This window comes from Merops nubicus, unplaced genomic scaffold (assembly GCF_000691845.1).
Source record: "Merops nubicus isolate BGI_N331 unplaced genomic scaffold, ASM69184v1 scaffold10686, whole genome shotgun sequence".
NCBI lineage: Eukaryota > Metazoa > Chordata > Aves > Coraciiformes > Meropidae > Merops > Merops nubicus.
The window spans coordinates 1-19,880 of record NW_008616936.1 but is presented as its reverse complement, the minus strand read 5'-3'; the positions used below and the strand labels follow the sequence as shown (position 1 = coordinate 19,880).

Below are 19,880 nucleotides of genomic sequence, written 5' to 3'. Positions count from 1 at the left end.
TTCGGTTTCTCTGTGTACGGAGGGGGGTTCTGTCCGGTGCGAAGCGCGGCCCGCGCTCTGCGCTGCTGGCGCCGCAGGGGAACGAAGACGTTACCGGGAGGTTTATCCGATAAAGTTCACCCTGAGTAACGGATTATTCCTTCCCGACAGGAAGATGGAAGTGTCTTCTGGAAAACTTGCCAAGTTTGCTGATGGATCTGCTGTTGTTCAGGTAAGGAAAAACAAACCAACCAACAAAAAACAAACAAACAATCCTGAAAAAAATCTTACAGCTTGTGCAGCCACAAAATTCGTGGCTCTGAAGAGTCACTGTCAGGGCCTCAGAGCCTCTGGTGGCAGTTTGATCCCTAGGGAACATGAACCTGTGTTTTGAAAGAAGATATTGTGTTAGAAAAGCAGAAATCTTGGCATGAGGCATGGATTTCTGTGGTGGTTTTCTGCAAAGAGCCTTCTGGAGTTTTGGGTTGTGGGAAAGTTTAGCACTTCAGGCAACAGGTTTAGTTGCAGGTGATTTCAAATTTTCCTTTTTCCCCCCTCAATGCAGCTGGGGGACACAGCAGTCATGGTCACAGCAGTCAGCAAAACGAAGCCCTCTGCCTCCCAGTTCATGCCATTAGTGGTGAGTACTAATGACAGCATGAGTTTTGTGGTCGTGGGTGGCAGAGTTAGCAGCAGGAGGTGCAGGTGATGCACTGGTAGGTGGGGCTGCCCTCTGGAGGGACCAAGGGCTGGAGGAATGGGCCAAGAGGAACCTTCTGAAATGCTCCAAGGGTAAACATAGATCCCTAAATTTGGGCTGTAAACTGTACCAGTTCAGCACTGGCTGACTGGGCAGTCCATATATGCTGTAAAATGGGCTAGATCCAGCTGGGTATCAAGACAGAGCTTTGAATCATGTCCTCTGAGTTGAGAGCTGACCTTGCTCACAGCAGGGGCTCGGGCTGTAGACCTTTGGAGGTTCCCTTCCACGTGGCCTGGTTGGGTGGCTCTGAAGGGATCTGTTGTCTCCAGGGCTCTCTGCTTTGTTTCTGAAAGGTTGACTATCGTCAGAAAGCTGCTGCAGCAGGAAGAATCCCTACAAACTACCTGAGAAGAGAACTTGGCTCCACTGATAAGGAAATTCTTACAAGCAGAGTAATAGGTAGGCTGGAATATTTTATTTCCCATGTATTTAAAATATTGTTTATTAGTACAGATGGTTTTTTAAGCAACATGTCAGCTGGGGCTGTGGGCATGTTTCTTTATAGATAATCCTGGATCTTGAGAAATCCTCTTGTCACCTTTGTGGCTGTTAAGATCTCATCCTAACTGCAGAGGTGTCACCTCTCCAGAGATGTTAACCCTGTTGGAAGAGAGAACCAGGCTGAGCTCTTCAGTAAAGGGGCAGAGTCATGTGTACTCAGTCTTTCCTTCTTGATCCTGCTTGAAAATTCATCTCCACTGTGGCTCTCTCCAGGCATCAATAAGATAATACCTTGAAATTCAACATTTGTATAGAACTGATGTCAAACACATCAACACCTGAAGGCAGCAATGAAAAGAATTAGGAGAGGGAATTAACTTTGTTAACTCAAAGTTAACAGGTCATCTCCACATCATGGGAATTATGGGATATTTTGAACTTAGGTGGTTTTGGTGCTTTTCTCTGTCTGAGGAACATGTCCCCTCACTTAAGGTATCTCTGAAGTACTATTTAATGGATTATTTGTATCCTAAATCATAGAAGACTTTCCCTGGGGTTTGCACTTTGTGTTCCCTGCTCACCCAAATACTCTTTGAGCACTGTTGAACTTTTAGAGTTGATTTTTAGGTCGCATTAAACTTCCTTCTGGGTTCTTTGCCTTTCCTCATTTGTTGGGGTCTTTAATTTGAGCCATTTTGTCAGCTTCTTGTGGGGTTATTAGACAACAAGCTGAGCACTGACCTCTGCAAACCAAATCCCTCTCAGACTTAAGTGTTTCTTTTTGCAGATCGATCCATCAGACCCCTCTTTCCAGCAGGCTACTTCTATGACACTCAGGTAGGTCCTGCTCCCTGCCCCTAACTACAGCTACCTTCAGAACAGAAAATTGGGGTATGTCAAGGAAAAAGCCACATGACACAGGCACTGTTTCATGAAAAGCAGTTTTTGTTGGCAGCCAGGAGGGGTTTACACTTTGAAAATCAGTCTAATAGTGTAATGCTGCTGTGATGTTGGCCATGTCCTTCTCTTGAATGACTTTTATTACATGCTGCCTTCCAAATTTTGTTGTAGGGATACAGGAACAGAAGTCAAACAGCCTCTGTTGTACAGAGGAAAGGCAGGCAAATGGTATATATTGCATGATATTATATATTAGAGGGGTTTTTGTGAACTTCTTAAATACCTGAACAAGTTTTCATCTGCAGCATGGGCTTGGATCAGTATGTGCAGAGTTCTGTTGTGTTGTCCTGAGCTTTGTGTTGACAGCTGATAAAAACACATAGGTCAAAATTATTCCTTGTCTTTTATCTTATGCCAGATCCTTTGTAATCTTTTAGCAGTAGATGGTGTCAATGATCCTGATGTCCTGGCAATTAATGGAGGTAAGAGGGCTGTTAAAAGTGACTCTGTGTGTGTGATTTAACAGGATCCCTTTTTTCCTAATGCAGATTTTTCTCTCTCTTCATTCTAGCTTCTGCAGCACTTGCCTTGTCTGATATCCCATGGAATGGTCCCATTGGTAAGTGACTATTTCAGAATGATGGATGATTTAAACAGACTGAAAGGTTTAGACAGCAGTTCATCCTTGTTTTTTAGCAGGAATCTGAATCTAAAGTCCACTATTTTTTGTTTGAAGTGTTGAAAATAGTTTTACAAGGGATGGTTGAATTTCAAAGCATTATTCTTCCTGGACTAAATGTAAATCTAGAAGGATTTATAATCCAGAAATAGGATAGTATAGAGACAGATCATTTTTTCTTTAGAGAAAGTCTTGAAAAGCAGGATAAGAATACAGAATCCTTTTTCTCCAGGAACTCAAGAACTCCATTTCATTGTGAATGGTTTTTTTTTTTAGGAAGAGAAGTGATCTAGCCAAGAACAAATATTCAGCTGTATTTTCCTTTCACCTGCCTGTGGGTTTTTTTCCCCTAGAAAATGTGTTCAAATGACTAAAAAAACCCAACAGACTTAGAGCCTGGTGTGTAATCCTGCTTGGCACTGTCTGCCTTGCCCGAAATAAATACAGGAATAGATAATTTTGCCTTAGAGATTTTTTTTCTTCATTTATAGCTAGTAGGCTGATATTTTAAAATGAATACCATAGGTTTAACTCTTTGGTTTAGATGTATCATTTCCAAAGTAAAATGATGCCTTAAAGAACTTCCTTATAATAATAATCATGATTTTCTGGGGTTTCTTTGTAGGTGCAGTGAGGGTGGGATTGGTGGATGGAGAAACTATCATCAATCCAACTCGGAAGCAGATGTCATCCAGTGCTTTAAATTTAGTTGTGGCTGCAGCTCCACAAAATCAAGTTGGTAAGTAGGTTAATTATGAATCTTGGAGGGTTTGAAAATCAAGTGGGTGCCTCCTTGAAGATATTTTCCTAATCTTTGACAGTTGTTTATTCCTACTGTTGAGTAAAGAAAGAACAGGGATAGGTTAGGTAAATTCCATTCATGTAGTTTAATGTGAATTTGTGTTTCCTCAGTTCAGTCAGATTCCTACTGAACAATAAAATGGTAATTAATATTTAATTTTCCATTGATAGTCATGTTGGAAGCAACTGCTGAGAACATATTACAGCAAGACTTCTGTCATGCCATCAAAGTTGGGGTGAAGCACACCCAGCAGATCATCCAGGGAATTCAACAGCTAGTGAAAGAACAAGGAGTTGTCAAGAGGACTGTTCCAAAGTTATTTACTGCTCCTGGAGAGATTGTGGAATATGCAAAGAAGTAAGTTCAGAACGAGTGGGTTTGATCTAAATCCTACTGAGTGCCTCAGAATGCTTAGTTAACAGTTATTTAATTTGACAAGCTCTGATCAGGTAGTTTGGGGAGTTTATTTAACAAAATAACAGGTCAGAATTGCTGTGTTTGCCATGGGAACCTGGGGAACCTTCAGCTCTCTGGTTTGTACTTCCTAAGAATGGGGCAAAACAAACACCTGAAAGCCCAGTGAGAATATTGTGAGTTAATATTCCATTCCTGTGGAGTGGCAACAAGAAAATTTGGGATGCTGGCCTGTTTCACCACTTCCCCAGCAAGGCTCCCAAATTGCAGAGAGGTGGCAGGAGAGCTGGCAGGCTGGAGCTTGTGATGTCCATAATGTCCATCTGGTGCTTTCATTCTGCTGATGAAAACAAGGACTCCTCAAAAGAAAGTAATTGTATCAGTGGGTCTTCAGCTGTGTTTTCAAAAATTCTTTCTTTTCTTCCAAAAGACTTGCTTCTGACAAGATCTATGCAGTGTTCACAGATTCTAGCCATGATAAAGTAAGTATTCAATCCAAACATGATAAAACCACTTCTAAATATCATAATGAAACCAGGAAGTTTTCATTTCTGTGATGTTAAAAGCTCTCATCCTCCTCTGCATATATTTGCCATAGTAATAACAAATTGTTCTGTAAATTTTTCTGTACCAGGATATTTGTTAGCAGTACAGTACTGATCTTTGAGTCTGTGTGACATTCCTATTCCTTGGGTTTTACAGAATTTTAAAGCAAACCAAACCCCAGCAGCCCAAACCTCTTGTTGTTCTGCCCTGTAGAGTTAACTGTTTGCCAATCCTGCCTTCTAGATTTCTAGAGATGAAGCCATTAACAAAATAAGGCTTGAAACAGAAGAACAGCTGAAAGGTATTGTTTTCTTTCTTAATATTTAGAGAGTGCTTAAGTGGAGTTGGCACTGCTTAGTTACTTAGTTACTTAGTCACTGTCTGCTCTTTGTTTTGCTCTTCATGTTTTTGTGAACGTTTCATTAATTTTCCAACTTCAGCTGCAATTTCTTGTTTTCACACCCAGAAAAATTTCCAGAGGCTGAGCCTTATGAAATCATGGAATCTTTCACTGTGGTTTCAAAGGATATTTTTAGAAATCTTGTCCTGAATGAATATAGAAGGTGAGTGTATCAAAATCCTACTGAATAATATTTCTGTCAGCTTTTTATCCACGTTTCATTGATCTCATGAATTTTGTTTAACTTTAGGTGTGATGGGAGAGATTTGACTTCCCTCAGAGATATTAAATGTGAAGTGAACATGTTTAAAATGCTGCATGGATCAGCCTTATTTCAGAGAGGTCAAACACAGGTAATACCTTTAAACATCAGGAATTATAAATTATCAAAAGCTGAAAGTTTTGTGTTTTTAATTTAAACAGAAGTTTTCATAATCAAACAGGAATAACTAGTAAATTATTTAGATTTAATTAAAATAGATTTGAGTCCACTAAGACAGCAGACAAAGCTTGGCTTCTTGCTGAATGAACAGTACAGATGTTATCCTGACATTCCTGAGTGTGTGTGCCCAGGAGTCTGAGAAGATTCACTGTGTCTTCAGACTTCCTGAACAGTCTCAGGTCACCAAAATTAGCTGCTGTAAGGATTCTCCTTGTTCATTTCAGGTTGGCAGATTTGGGGCATTGTTGGTGGGTTGGGTTTTGTCTGGCAGGGAGGTGGTTTGGGAAGAAAACTTTCCAGTTCAGGATGGCCTAAAGTACAGTAGGTTGTTAATAAGAAGTCCAAAATCCTGTCTTCATCCACATAGACTTCTGTGTTAAGGTTTTTTACATGAAAAGCTTTTGTTTCAACAATTATAATCCTGTTCAGTTTTAGGAAAACAGGTTACTTGATTAATAGGTCGTTGGTGTGTAGGGCAGTGCTAATTTGTGTGTGTCATGTGAAATCTTTTAGAAGAAATTTCATATATAATCTGGACAAAATAGGGAAATTTTACCAAAAAAAATTAAAATCAATTAGAATTTTCTTTCTTTAACAAAAATATCAGATGATGGCTGGGTTGAATTAAGATTGTATGCAAGGTTTGATCTGCATTTTTATAGCTCATTTTCCTGGAAGACTGTCAGCCATTGATCTGACTTCTTACAGGATACATGTGTAGTTGCAAACAGTGATTTACTCCTCAGTGTTGTCCCCAATTACCTCACTAAAAATAACACATGCTGCAATTCCATGTGATAAACAGAGTTGTTTTTCCACAGCATCACAGCTGGATCAGGCCCTGGCCCTTACACAAAGGAGTTAGGTGCCTTGGTGAACAAACTATTCTAGGCTCCTAGCAGGTTAAGGAGTATTAAATGAGAATTTTTCAGTGTGATCACTTGGAAGTTGGTATAATCTTCACAGAGGGCAAAGAAGTTTGTGTGATGAAGGGAGGGAAAAGAGTTTGCAGAAGTGGGAGGTGATGACATATTTGTTGCTGAAATTTTGGGGTTTTTCCTTCTTCATAACCAGGAAGAGTTGTGACACAGAAGTGTTGAAGAGCAGCCTATTTACCCTTGGTGTTTCTGTTGTAGGTTCTGTGTACAGTTACCTTTGACTCCCTAGAATCAAGTGTAAAATCAGATGTCATCTCAACAGCAGTGAGGTATGTGTGTCTCCTGGGCTGAGTGGCAATAAGAGGGGTGAGCATTTCAGCACAACTCAGAGAAATGCCTTCAACAGGTGTCCATTAGGACTGAAAAATGTGTAAAATGAGTTTCTGAAGTGGCCTCTTTTTCAGGAGATCTTGGCAGCTGTTTTTTAGGTTGACTTTAATTCCATAAGACAGACAACTGGAATAGGAAAATTATTACAAATAACATCCAGCCTGGTTTTGAGAGCAAGAAAAGAGCAAATTACTCTTGAATCTGTAAAACTGGGTCCATATAGCAAACATTTTATTGCTGAGGCTGAACTTGGGGAGAGGAAACTCCTTCTCTTTCAAGTTCAGTGATGTCAGCCCACCAAGTGTGGGAGCTTTTACAGTTTAGTGTGTTTGCTTTGCTTTAGTTCAGGGGTTTTTTTTTTAGCCTAGAGGTTTTTGTCCATATTCTGCAATTTTAATATTCTTGGAAATTAGTTTCTGTTAAATAATGGAGTTTAATGAGCAGTCATTAGATTGCTTCATGAATGAGAGATTGTCTCTGGATGGAACTAGAGGCAAGTCTTGACTTGAAGCAACTTTCTTTATAAGATTAGTTTTTTGTATTTATTGCTAAAAGTCTTGTGGTACTTGATAACTTTTTTTTGAGTGCAGGTTTTTTATTTAATCAAGAGCTCCTGTGTGGTTACAGAGATTTTCAGTTTCCCTTCTGAGCACTTATTTCTGAGGTTTTCCTGCAGTCTGTACAGCAAGATGCTGATTTTCTTAGAGTCTGAATTTCTATTTCATTTTTTCCTTCCTTCAGACACACAGCATAAGGAGCTGATAGATCCTGTTCTCCTCTGAACAGGCAGGGAAACTGCTTTAATGAGGGTGGTTAACACATGAAGTGTTTTTCTTTGTTTACTACCTAGAAAACCTTGGGGAAAATGGATGGATTTGTGTTTTTTGCTGGGTTTGTTGTAAGCATAACTGAATAGAATCATGTGTGTTATCTGCTGTGTGTAAGAACTTTGGCTGCTCTCTTTTGACATCATCTTGTTTTTAATTAATAGTGGGATAAAAGATAAAAACTTCATGCTGCATTATGAGGTGAGAGTTTTACTGTGTCAGTTTTCTGCATGATTCAAATAAAGGCTTCACATTTTGGTTTTAAAAATAGAATTGCTTCTGAGGATACAAATGGATCTCTAGATTGGCTAAAACTAATTTTTATGTGAATTTATCCTGCTGTTTATGAAGAGAAGTGCTGGTTTCTTACTACACACTACCTAATGGATAAACTGCAATTTTAGACAGTCTTTTTTTAATATCTTAATATTACATTAGCTCCTTAAAAATGAGTTATTACTGAAAACAGGATTAACCTGCTCTGTTATTTTTAGTAAGCTCTAATATGCTCAGCTGACATATTATAGCAGTAGTAAATAAGTGCTTTTATATCTTGGAGCTCTCTCAGCCTTTGGGATTTGCCCCAAGTATTTCATAGAGGCAACAGGCCTATCTTGTTCCAGGTGTGGGTGACAGAAACAGGATTTCTGATATGTTGTTTGACAGGTTTAATTGGAGTAAGCTTGTTATGTGTGGGGGTTTTTTTTCTCCAACTACCTTGCAACTGTTTTATTCTCTTTAGTTCTGTGGAAGTAAAACATGTACTAAACCCCACCTAAACTGCCCCTGCTTTGCCAGCTAAGTGACTAATAGAATTCTGTCATGTGGGGTTTTTTGTGGGTTTTTTAAATTTCCTTTCATTTTGAGATGCATCAAAACACAAAGAATTTTTTTCTCAGTCTATGATCTAAAATTAAGAAACAAAAAATCTGATTTTTCCTTTTTTTTTAACTTCATAGTTTCCACCTTATGCAACTAATGAGATTGGCAAAGTTACTGGTATGAACAGAAGAGAGCTTGGGCATGGTAAGTTGAGACTGGAGAAGTTCCATGCTCTAAGTTTTAATATTTTCTCCAACTGTTTGTATTTATTTTGTGGTGTTTTTGTTTTTTGAACAGGTGCCCTGGCAGAAAGAGCTTTGAAACCAGTTATTCCCCAGGATTTCCCATTCACAATACGAGTTACTTCTGAAGTCTTGGAGTCAAATGGTATCATGATTGTCTTGTACCTACTGCTAGGGACTAAATTCAGTTCTTAAAAAAGCTTGAGTTTGACAAAGTTGAGCTGTAGGCATTTTAGATAACTGATTTCATTTTTAACCTTAATAGCTCTGTTACCTGAAGTACTTGAAAAGGATGTTTATGGTCATGAACAATGGACCTTTCTTTCAATTTGTGTAACAGCACAGTAGTGAAGGAGGGGAAGGAGTCCCACTGCAGCTTCCTGGGAAATCCACAGATTCCTTGTCTAGAATATTTAGTTGTTGAGCTTTTTTGGGCTGAAGATCATGAGAGATTCAAACTGAGAGATTAGAGAAGATCTCTAATTGCAGTGATTTATTGTAGCCTGTGTGTTGCTGCACAGTATCTTCTAGCTAGCAGCAACTTAATTGTCAGACTGTTAGTGAAGAATATCACTGGCATGTTTTGTTTCAGATACTTCTGGTCAATTTTTAATACTTCTTTCCCCCCCCTACTCTAATTCTGTAGGGTCATCTTCCATGGCTTCTGCATGTGGTGGAAGTTTGGCATTAATGGATGCAGGTACAAAAAACACGTTGCTTAAAAGGATAAAACACACATGAGGATGTGGAACAGGATCTGGAGATGGCCAAAGCTTATAAAATGTTTTCATTTACCTTTATTAGGAGTTCCAGTATCAAGTGCAGTGGCAGGGGTAGCAATAGGTCTCATCACCAAAAGCAATCTGGAGAAGAGAGACATTGAGGACTATCGCTTGCTGACAGACATCCTGGTGAGTGCTTCTGGCATGGCTGGTTTTAGTGCTGTTTAATTCTGTAAAATACCCTCTGTGGCCTTTTTTTGTCATGTTTTACCCAGTTAATTCTGGAACATAGGCTACTGGAAATATCACATGGTTTTATCTTCTCTGTTTTGTCTCCCAAACTCCTCTCTTCATTGAGAAAAATCTCTGTGAAATGTCCAGTCATGTTTCTTAGTTTTTTTTGTAATCACTCAAGTTGTTTCTTTTAAGCTCTCAGAAGCTCCCTCTTTCCAAAGAATTTTGTCTTTTCTCTTGGGAGGAAGAGATTAATACTGCTTGCATACTTTAACTTACTGAAAACCACAATGTGTTGGATGGAGATTGAGCACCTGGCAAAGTTGCTGGGGAGAAAAAATGCCCATTATTGTGCTGTTGCTTTTTCCTGTGGCAGCTGCTGATAGTACAAAATCAGCTGTGAATCTCTTGTTCCAAAACTAGTCCAGAAAAGCTCTTAATTGATGAGGAGAGAAAGGCACAGTGTTAATCCTGAACAGCAAAATCAGGCTGATGAAAAACATGTGAGGCTCAGAAGTCATTTCAAGTCTGCAGAACCATTTTGTGGCAGATTGAAGCACAGAATGGACTTTTTGGATAATGAGAGGTGACACTGGGTGGGATAAAGTTACTCCAATTTCCTTCTCTCTGTCTGTGCTGCTAGGGCATTGAAGATTACTATGGTGACATGGATTTCAAGATGGCAGGTACTAACAAAGGAGTAACTGCCCTGCAGGTATTGTAACATTCAGTCTTCCTAAAATGGAACTCTGGGAATGTATCTACAAAAGCTTTCCTTGCATATTGATGGAACTTAACTTTTTTTTCCATATTAGGTTGATCTAAAACTGCCAGGAATACCAATCAAAATTGTAATGGAAGCTATTCAGCAAGCTACAGGTAGGTCTGTCTTTGTCTCTGCACCCTTTTTATGATATTAAATGATAAGTTGTATTAAACTCCTAAGTTTTATGAAAAGAAATAATTACTTTTTTTTTCTTGTTGTGGAGAAAAGCTGCTATCTTCAAAAAACTGGTCTGGTTTGGGTGTTGTCTTTACAGGAGAATAGACACTTCAGGCAGAATTTCTTTGTGTCAGAGGAGAGCATTCAACCCCCCAAAAACCAGGCCCTTCCCTGTTATTTTTTCTGTTTGGTCTGGTTTGGGTGTTGTCTTTACAGAATAGGCACTTCAGGCAGAATTTCTTTGTGTCAGAGGAGAGCATTCAACCCCCCAAAAACCAGGCCCTTCCCTGTTATTTTTTCTGTTGTTATTTTGGAGCTTAGTTTTAACTTTCAAGTAACTTCAGACCATGGAGCTGAAGTAGAAGCCTGGATCATCATGGTAGAGATCCAACAGCTCAATCCCCTGTCAAAAACACAGGTAGGAAAGGCTGACTGGAGCCATGTGGAAAACTAAAGCTACAAGGTTTTTTAAGGATTCAGCTAGTTTTAAGAGAAAAAAAATTCAACTTGATTGTAATAGCAAGACTTGAGTAAGAAAAGCCTTAATAAAATAGGAGAAGTAGTAATTCCTGTGCACTGGAGCCATGTGGAAAACTGAAGCTACAAGCTTTTGTAAAGATTCAACTAGTTCTAAGAGGAAAAAAAATTCAACTTGATTGTAATAGCAAGACTTTAGTAAGAAAAGTCTTAATAAAATAGAAGTAGTAATTCCTGTGCAGTGGTGGATCCCTTCCAGCAGCTCAGCTGTAGTTCCAGGCCAGTGTATGGTAACTGATCTAAGCTGCACCCTGTTGCTTTTCACCAGCACTCTGATTTGTGTCAGTGATACACTGAAACAGAGCCCTGTGGGATGTTCTAGGCTGCATAAAATCAATAAATGTGCTGAAGGCATAGATTTTGTACACACAGGGCAGAGCTTTGTACTACACCAAACATGCACTACCTGAAATGTGTCTAGTTACTGTGACACATTCTCAAGTTAGGCAAGAGATTCTTATGAATGGATGTTTATGCTTTATAACAAGAACTGCATAAATTTCATTTTAATCATCTACAAAACTCCTCATTTTTCCTTTCTCCTCCTCCTGCAATCCCCACAGCTGCAAAGAGGGAGATTTTGCAAATTATGAACCAAACTCTGGCCAAACCCAGACCTAACAGAAAGGAAAGTGGACCAGTTGTAGGTAATTGATATCAATTCCTGTCTTTTATGCTTGACTTTTAAACAATAAGCTGCTGCTTAAAACAGCTTTTTTTATGTGTACTTGTTTTATGTTTCTGCCCCTACCCCTCAGGGTTATTTTGGTTTTGGGGGTGAATTTTTGGGTTTTGTTGCCATGTGGGGCAGCACTTTACTGTTTCACTGGACACCAGAAATCAGAATTAAGCTGAAGTCATGTGAGACTCAGAAAAATAAGAATCAATACAGATCTGAGCATTGGTATGATTTAAGGTCATTTAGACTCATCTAAGTATTTGTGTTTTCATTTATTTCAGTTCTTAAATGTAATTGCAGCAACGTTCAGCAAATAATACAAGTGGCTCTAGAAGATGAAATTCTAAAAGAATGATTCCTGTTTTGTCATAGCTTTCTAGATCATTCTATTTAGCATTTCAAAGTATTTTTAAATGTTCTTTCAGAAACTATCCATGTTCCATTATCAAAGAGATTAAGATTTGTTGGTCCTGGGGCCTATAATTTGAAAAAACTTCAAGCACAGACTGGTAAGACACTCTTGCTGCTTGTGGTAATTTATCCTAACGTGTGCCTAGTCTCTCTTCTTTATATGTATATTACTGCTGTGGAGTTTTAATTAGTGGATCTTGGTAGCACAGGTATTACTAGCACAGCCATTGCTAAATCCTAATGCTGTCTTTATGCCCTTTCAAAAACTATTTAGTACCTAAATTGAAACTTCCCAAATTGTTCTGTAGATCACCCCTGTGGAACTGATGTTAGTGCTGCAGCAGCAGCAACCTAATGAGTAGATGTGAAGAACTATTAAGAGGAAAGGGTACTTTAATTTGTACCAAGCAGATGTTCTGCTTCAGCTGCTTTGGACTTGAAACTCTTCTCATGTTCTGGCTAAGCTTGGTTGGAGCTTCTCAGGGGATTGGGCTGGAGAAAAGCAGGAAAAATACTTCCCTTTGGTTGTAAGACCATGCACTCTGTTGGCTAGAAACTTGTCTAGAGGTGCAAAGAACCTCATGTTCTAGTTCTGAAATGCTATTAATGAAAACTATAGCTGTATTGAGAGTATCTGTGAAATTCCTTCATAGAAGATGAGATTCATTTGTAAAAAACTAAATTCTTTCCAAAATTTTCCTACCATAAAAGGATTATAATAACAACTCAGTGTTCCTGGATGGAAGGTGAGTTTGTCCAGCTATTTGGCAAGCCTACCTGTAACATGGTTTTTATTCAGCTGCATGTCAGGCTGTCCAGAGCCTCATCTGCAGAGGATAGGAAATGAGGACTGAGGTTGTGATGAGCCTGTGCAGGATCCTTGTGCTGTTTGCCAGTTGTTGCTTTGCTGCCTGCTGAAACAGAAGCAATGTTCACCTAAATCCTCTCATTTATTTGTGTTTCCAAGGTGTGACAGTGAGCCAGCTGGATGAGGAGACATATTCTGTGTTTGCCCCCACACCCAGTGCTATGCACGAGGCAAGAGAATTCATCCATGACATCTGCAAAGATGATGTGAGGACAGACTTCTGCTCTTGGCTTTTGCCATTTCTATTTTGTGCATTTGTGTCTTAACTCTTTCTCTTTCTTTCCCCCTACAGCAGGAAGTTAATTTGGAATTTGGTGCAGTTTATACAGCCACAATAACTGAAATAAGGTATGAAAAGTGCTCTGGACTTGAAATAGATGGGTTTTTACATAGTTATATTTGTGATACCTAAATATGATGTAAAATAATTGGTTTTTAAAGGGTGCCAATCTTATGCTGGTGCCATTGGCACCTCCATCATTCCTGATATTTTCTATTGAAAATATTACTCTTTTTTTTTCTTAATAAGGCTGTTTTATTTTTGCTGCATGTGTAGTTACTAGAATACCCCTAGAAATTAAAATTGAAGCCCTTTTTTCATCTTTGTATCTCAGAGAGATGGTGGGAATTTGCTTTGTACTTTTTTGTAAGACAAATACTGGATTGTAATCACATGGACTTTTTGGAGGTACTTATTCCTGAGAGACACTGTCCTGAAGACATGTTATGGTTGATCCAAAGTTTTTAAAAACAGAGTAAAATCTCATTTATGAAAAGTTTCCTGATGATTGCTTTGAGGTCAATATGCAGAGTAAAACAGATGCAGATTTCTACCAACCTCTTTTGAAATACCCATGCTGTTTTCTGTTGCAGAGACTCTGGAGTGATGGTAAAACTGTATCCAAATATGACACCAGTGTTACTTCATAATTCCCAGCTTGATCAAAGAAAGGTAATCCATGCTTAATCAAGGCTAAACTAGGCACATAGAGTTGCTTTTAGTTGATTCTCACTGAACACATCATCCACGTGCTGTTCTGGAGTCCATTTTCCTCTTCAAGGCTGTGTTAGATGAGCAGCACCTTTTGTTTAACCTCTGCTTGCCTTGGATTTAAAGTTGCAAACAGTGTAGCTACAATCCTACACTTCTTTAGATCTGCAATACTCTTTTTTTTTACTTAACATTTAGAAACATACTGTTCAAAAGCTGTTGTTGAGCCACCCCAAGTGTCTGGAGTGTAGCATGAAGAGTTCCTAAAAGGAAGAACTTTTACAACTAACCTTAAAAAATTAATCACACTGAAATAATCTTTTTCTGAAAATCACTCTGTTCTAGATAAAACATCCTAGTGCCTTGGGATTAGAAGTTGGACAAGAAATTCAGGTAATTTTTTTTTTTAACTTGAAAACATTTTAGAATTTGAGTGAGCTTTTTATTTTGTGTTTATGAAGAAAATATTTTGCTGCACCTGGTTCCTTTTCTGTGCTGGTTAAAGGCCTGTTCATTTCAAATTACTCCTATCTAGACACTTCATTAATTTGACAGGGCAATTTAGGCTCAGCAATGCCTGTTGTTTATGGCTTTTCTAGAATCAAATTTAAAAAAAGAAACACACCAACAAAAAAGCCCAACAAAAAACCCCACCCAACCCCAACTGCCACAACACACCACCTTCTCAGGAAGATGCTATTTCCAGCTCTTGAAGTGGTGTTTTTTTAACAGGTGAAATACTTTGGACGTGATCCCACTGATGGCAGGATGAGGCTCTCACGGAAAATCCTGCAGTCACCAGCCACCACTGTGCTGAAAACCCTGACTGACAAAAACAGCATTGTCCTGGGGGGTGCCCTGCCACAGTCATCTCCTTCATCCCAGTGACAGGTAAGGAGACTTCATTTGACTCAGTGCTGCACTTCCTTTTATAACTTGTTCAAGAGTTGTATCAATCTGGGGTTTATATTGGAAAATTGTTTCAAATACCTCCATGATTTCAGGCACCCTAAACAGCTGACTCCCTAAAACTTCTTTGTTTATCTCCAATATCTGTTGGTGTTGCCTCTTCTCTACCTTGTAGCTTGTTTTTTAATAAAGGGAGAAAAAAATCAGGGTAGGGGAAGAGCAGAAAAAAAGCTGCTTGCTTAAAAGTTTTGAGTCAATTAGTGGAGACTTCTCAGTCAATTAATGGAATGTCCAAAGCTCTTCTCTAGAATTAGTTTTCCAGCATGTATTTGGCTGTCAATAGACTTACACCTAAACTTTTCCTAAAAGTTATATATGTTTTTTTTTGCCTTAGGAAGGTCTTTGATCATAAAATCAAGAGCACTTCAACAATGAAATTGGCAAATGGAAATGCAGCGCACCAATGATAACTTAAAGCAATCTCCTAGGAATGGTTCACAACAGCAGAAGAAAATCAAATTCACTGAAGAAGTGTTTTTTAATTTCATGCCTTGACATAATTGGTTACAGAATGTTTTCTCTCTTTCAGGAATAAAAGTGTGAGAGCTCATGGGAAGTGGCCTTTGCTAGAGTCTGTAGCTGTCTTCACAAGAATCTGCAGGTGGATGGTAGTGAAACATATTTAAAATGGACACTATTTATGTTTAAAGGTGATGTAGAACTTCAAAGTCATCAAGTCCAATTAAAAACTTTTTAAAATAAAACCAGAAACAACTCATGCTCTTCTCTTGTGTGGCAAGGGTGAGATGAGGACCTAAGAACACAGACTTCAGGTGACATTTCAGTGCTGATGATTCCTCTGACTACATCTCAAAGTAAAAATGTGAAGATGAGAAGCAAATATTTTAACAGAGTTTCCTGGGAGAAGGAATTACCCTGTATATTTGGTTGAGAGGCTTACTTGGCCAAGGTTTTATTGGGTTTTCAGTGCATGAGATGGAAATGTTGAGCAAAACATATAGACTTGGAAGTATCACCTGTAACATGATTGACACTGTTTCAGATAACTACATCCATCAGACTTGCTGAAAATCTGAGCAGAAAAGGGACAAAACAAAGAACCTGGCTGAAACAACATCATGTAATATCTGGGTTTGTTCACAATGAATTTTAAAAGAAATCAGTAAAACATTAAGATAAAAAAAATCATTGATTTGGAAAAACAATAGATGTGCTCTATCTTCCCCTTAATATCCCCTCACTAAGAGTGTCAGAATTCCTCTATTGATTATGTTCCCCCTGTGGGTTCACTGATCTTTTTTAGACTTCAGAGCATTTCCCAGGGGCTCACAAGAACTACTTGTTTTTCTGCTGTGAGGTAAAATCAAAGAGCTGTCCCTTCTTGTATGTAAACCTAATAAGAAAATCAGCTTCCTACCTGATGCCAAGTGGGCTATGAGCCTCCTGAAAGGAAAACCAAAACACTGGGGAGAGGAGGAATGTGAATGTACAGTAAAAATGCCTCAATTCTTTTTTATTATTATTATTCTAAGTGAAAATATTAAAGAACAAAGAAATGACTGGCCTGCTTCTTTGTAGTTGTCTGTCTGTCGTGGTGTACGAGTGACTAAGTTTTCCTTGGCAGTTTTTTCCTCTTATTTGAGGACTGTAGTCTGTTATTTCCTAGAATATTAATGTTCTTGCTTAATATCACTTAATTGACTGATACCTCATTCATTACCTATCCTGGATAGTGTTCCTGAAATTAGGTTAAAGTCTCTGAGATAATGTTTCCATTTCTCCTACCTGTTCTCAAACTGCCCTCCCTGATCTCAGGGGTGTTCCAAGGTTCAGCTGCTTCTATTGTAGCAGAATTTCTGGCAGGGTTCTTTTTGTAGCACAACAGAAATGTTCTACTGCCAAAAACTAGATGCTGTAGTTACTAAAATACCACATAAAATGCTAACTCTAGAAGGTTGGTGTGGGGTTTTTTTTTAGCTAGCCTGTTACCAGTAGGGTGCTTGCATTTGAAGGGCTGAAAATCAGTGATTTAGGAGCCAAAAGAATCCTGTTCTTTCCTGGGAAGGTGTTTTCTTGCCTGCACTGTGATAGGTGGTGGTCTCAGGGAATCAGCTGTGGGGGAGTGCTGGGTGATTTCCTGTTAGATGATCAAGTAGGAAAGACTTTGATGCTCCTGTGGCAGAACCTGTACAGTCAGCACTTGTAACAAGTTATAGGGCCTATGGGAAGGGGTGGAAAAAAGAAATAGGTTTGGGAACTGTCTGGGAGGAGCACAAACCAGCTGCTCTTACCTGAGGAGAGAAGCTCAATGGGAGCCAAGGATTAAGTGTGTGCTAGTCTGAACCTTCCTGGAGGGGAGGGAGTCTGGATGTGGCCATCCTGGGCTCACCTGAGAGCTGGCAGCAGTGGCAGGTTGGACTGTGGCAGGAGGTGCTTGATCCTCAGGTGACACCAGCTGTGATCAGAGAGAGCAGGTAGGTCAATGGTGGTGGGGAGAGTGAGCTCAGCCCTACTGCAGGAGCTGCTGGTTCATGTTTGAAATGATTGTTGTCTCCACTGCCCCAAACAAGGAGGTTCTGGAATGACCCATCTGAAGTGGAGCCATTGAAAGGAGTTGCTGTGGAAAGGGAAGCTGGGCAGCTGGAGCATTACAGGAGGGCTAGAGAGCTGTTTTATCTGACAAAGCTGAAATGTTCAGAGGCACAAAGTGTCAGGAGCTGGGCTATCTTTAAAACCAGCAATAAATACAACAAGTACTACAATAGAAATGTAAGTGCTGGCCTAATTGCACTTCTGGGATGATGTGCTGGAGGGAGTGATAGTCTCTTAATTTCACACCAAGAAATTTTAAGTGATTTAGGAATGAGCTGTCTGTCTTGCTTCTGAAAAGAAAAAAAAGGGAGCTTGCTGGTGCTCTGGGTTGTGATGCTGGGTGAGACTCTTAATTTCACACCAAGAAATTTTAAGTGATTTAGGAATGAGCTGTCTGTCTTGCTTCTGAAAAAAAAGGGAGCTTGCTGCTGCTCTGGGTTGTGATGTTGGGTGAGAGTGGGGAGAGGTGAGCTGCTGGCAGGGGCTGCTTTGCTTTCTCTGAATCTTCCAGCACAGAGGTTCAGATGTATTGCCTAACTGGTCTGGTATTTACCCTGGTTTTAAATAGGATCTGTTAAGAGTTGTTAGGGCAAGTCTTGCATCATCTTCTTCAGCCAAAGTCCCCCCAGACTGACTTGCTCTTTTTTGGTACTGATGCCAAGATGATGCTGTGGTTTCTAACTCCCCAGGCTGCAGAGTCCTGGCTGCTGTTCTGTGCAAAAAGGAGCCCTGTGTCCAAGGGAATGCAATCCAAATGTGGTCCAGAGTGGCACCTCTCCACACTGGGCATTGGCTTCATGCTTGGAGAGAGGTCATGGATTTATTGCACTGCTTAAGCAGGGAAATAGTTTTTCAAGAGGGTTCTGGCTCGTGTATCTCCTGCTCCTGTAGCTGTTCTCCATAAGAGTTTGCTCCAAAACATGCTGCTGTGGTTTCTTGCTGTTCTGCATATGCAGAGAAGTGCTGCATTTAATCTCAAGCAGGAGAGGTCATGCTTAGTTTTATGCACTTGGTTTAAAGAGCTAAAAACCATGTGTAGAAGTCTTGCCTGATGTGTAAAACCTTGAGATCAGGCCACGTGATGCAGAAAGGGCCTGAGTGTCAACTGTTTAATGTGACTCTCAAACCGTGGTTGGTGAAACCACTAATGGAACGTGGCCTTTTGGACAGTTACTGACTTATCCATGAAGTATGTTCCTCTACTGTATACAATTAAAGATCAGTGTGTATGATAGATCTCAGAGTCACTTTCTTATGCAAGGAAAACTAACTGTATGTCTTTGATGGTCCCTGTTAAAAATTAAAATAAGGGGTTGAACCCTAGTTCTGAAGAACCCCATTCAGGCAGCTTCTCCTCACCTTTCTTAGAAGTGGGTGGTTTTGCTGATCAGCAAAGGAACCAATAAACAAGGGGGCTGAGCAGTCCTCAGACACATGAAATGGCTGTAAAACTTAAGGTGGCCTGTTAGAATAGATGTCAGAGCAAAAGCTGAGACTTAAATGCTACATAGATGTAAATGTTCTCATTCTGCCTGGAGAGGATGTTTTTCCAACACATGGAGAAGCTGCACGTAGTTACTCATGGTGGTGTATTCTGTTGTAAACTGTCTCCCTTCATCTGGAACAAGATGGAACTTAGAGCAGAAAAATGCCAGTCTTGTCAGGGAGAGCTATACCGGTGTAACTGCTTTCACCATTAGGCAAGAGCTAGAGAAGTCTGGCTTTGTGTGGGAACGAGCCCCACCCTGGCCTGGGGAGCGCTGGCCCTGCCGTCCCCCTTCCCCTCCAGAGCCTGGAAGATTCTCTTGTGAGACACTTTGAAGCCTCCCCTCCTCCCCAGAGTCCCTGCTGTGTCACACAGCTTGACTTCTTGCACGCTTTTGTGTCCTCTTCCCCCTATTCCCATGCGAGCACTGCAATGTAATTATTTATTATTATTATTCTTGGTACAGAGGAAGCATGTAGCTGGTTAAAGCCAAGATTTATGGACTCCACAACGCCTGGCAAGTGGTTTGTCTTAAATTGTGCCCTGTTTGTAAGGGCTAATGAAGGATGCTTCTGCCATTGAGAAGCTTCACAGAACAGCTTCAGCTTTAGATTTTGAGCCTTCTGTTCCAAGCATGGGAACATGCAACAGAACGAGGAGCATTGTGCTACAGGGGTTACTTGGCGGTACAGGGGATGCCACAGAATAACCTTGGTGGTACTTTGGGATGCAAGGGAAGCGGTTTTGGTTTTTTTTCCCCCCAAAATTTCAGCTCTAGGCCCTACTTATTACAGCGTGGGCTGGTCCAAAAACTTACCCGGGCGTGGCTGTGTCTCTGGCCCCTCACGTCGTGTCGCGGCGGCGGCTCTCCCGCGTGTGCGGCGGGGGCCGCGTTGCCTGGGTTCCTACCGGTTGGTTTTATTTTAAGAATAACCCTCTCTTCTTTACCCTTTCTAAGGGCT

At 40.0% G+C, this 19,880-nt stretch overlaps 1 protein-coding gene across 1 annotated transcript; it reads left to right on the top strand.

Moving 5' to 3' along the window:
- The first annotated feature begins 151 nt into the window (after positions 1-151).
- PNPT1 (polyribonucleotide nucleotidyltransferase 1) lies at positions 152-14,814 on the top strand. Its single transcript, XM_008942976.1, has 27 exons — positions 152-211; positions 545-619; positions 1,036-1,141; positions 1,971-2,020; positions 2,502-2,565; positions 2,655-2,702; positions 3,388-3,501; positions 3,735-3,921; positions 4,409-4,460; positions 4,768-4,825; positions 4,991-5,087; positions 5,175-5,277; positions 6,503-6,573; positions 7,626-7,662; positions 8,421-8,487; positions 8,581-8,670; positions 9,172-9,225; positions 9,330-9,436; positions 10,125-10,196; positions 10,297-10,360; positions 11,525-11,608; positions 12,066-12,149; positions 13,019-13,125; positions 13,212-13,267; positions 13,793-13,871; positions 14,256-14,303; positions 14,643-14,814. The coding sequence occupies exons 1-27, from the start codon at positions 155-157 to the stop codon at positions 14,796-14,798; spliced, it is 2,187 nt and encodes a 728-aa protein (XP_008941224.1). The 5' UTR covers positions 152-154; the 3' UTR covers positions 14,799-14,814.
- The last annotated feature ends 5,066 nt before the right edge of the window (positions 14,815-19,880 follow it).

Excerpts from the sequence above, each read along its gene's own strand:
- PNPT1 (XM_008942976.1), top strand. The coding sequence starts at position 155 with ATGGAAGTGTCTTCTGGAAAACTTGCCAAGTTTGCTGATGGATCTGCT. Across the intron at positions 620-1,035 it reads CCCAGTTCATGCCATTAGTG|GTTGACTATCGTCAGAAAGC; the intron begins GTGAGTACTAAT and ends TGTTTCTGAAAG. Across the intron at positions 6,574-7,625 it reads GTCATCTCAACAGCAGTGAG|TGGGATAAAAGATAAAAACT; the intron begins GTATGTGTGTCT and ends TTTAATTAATAG.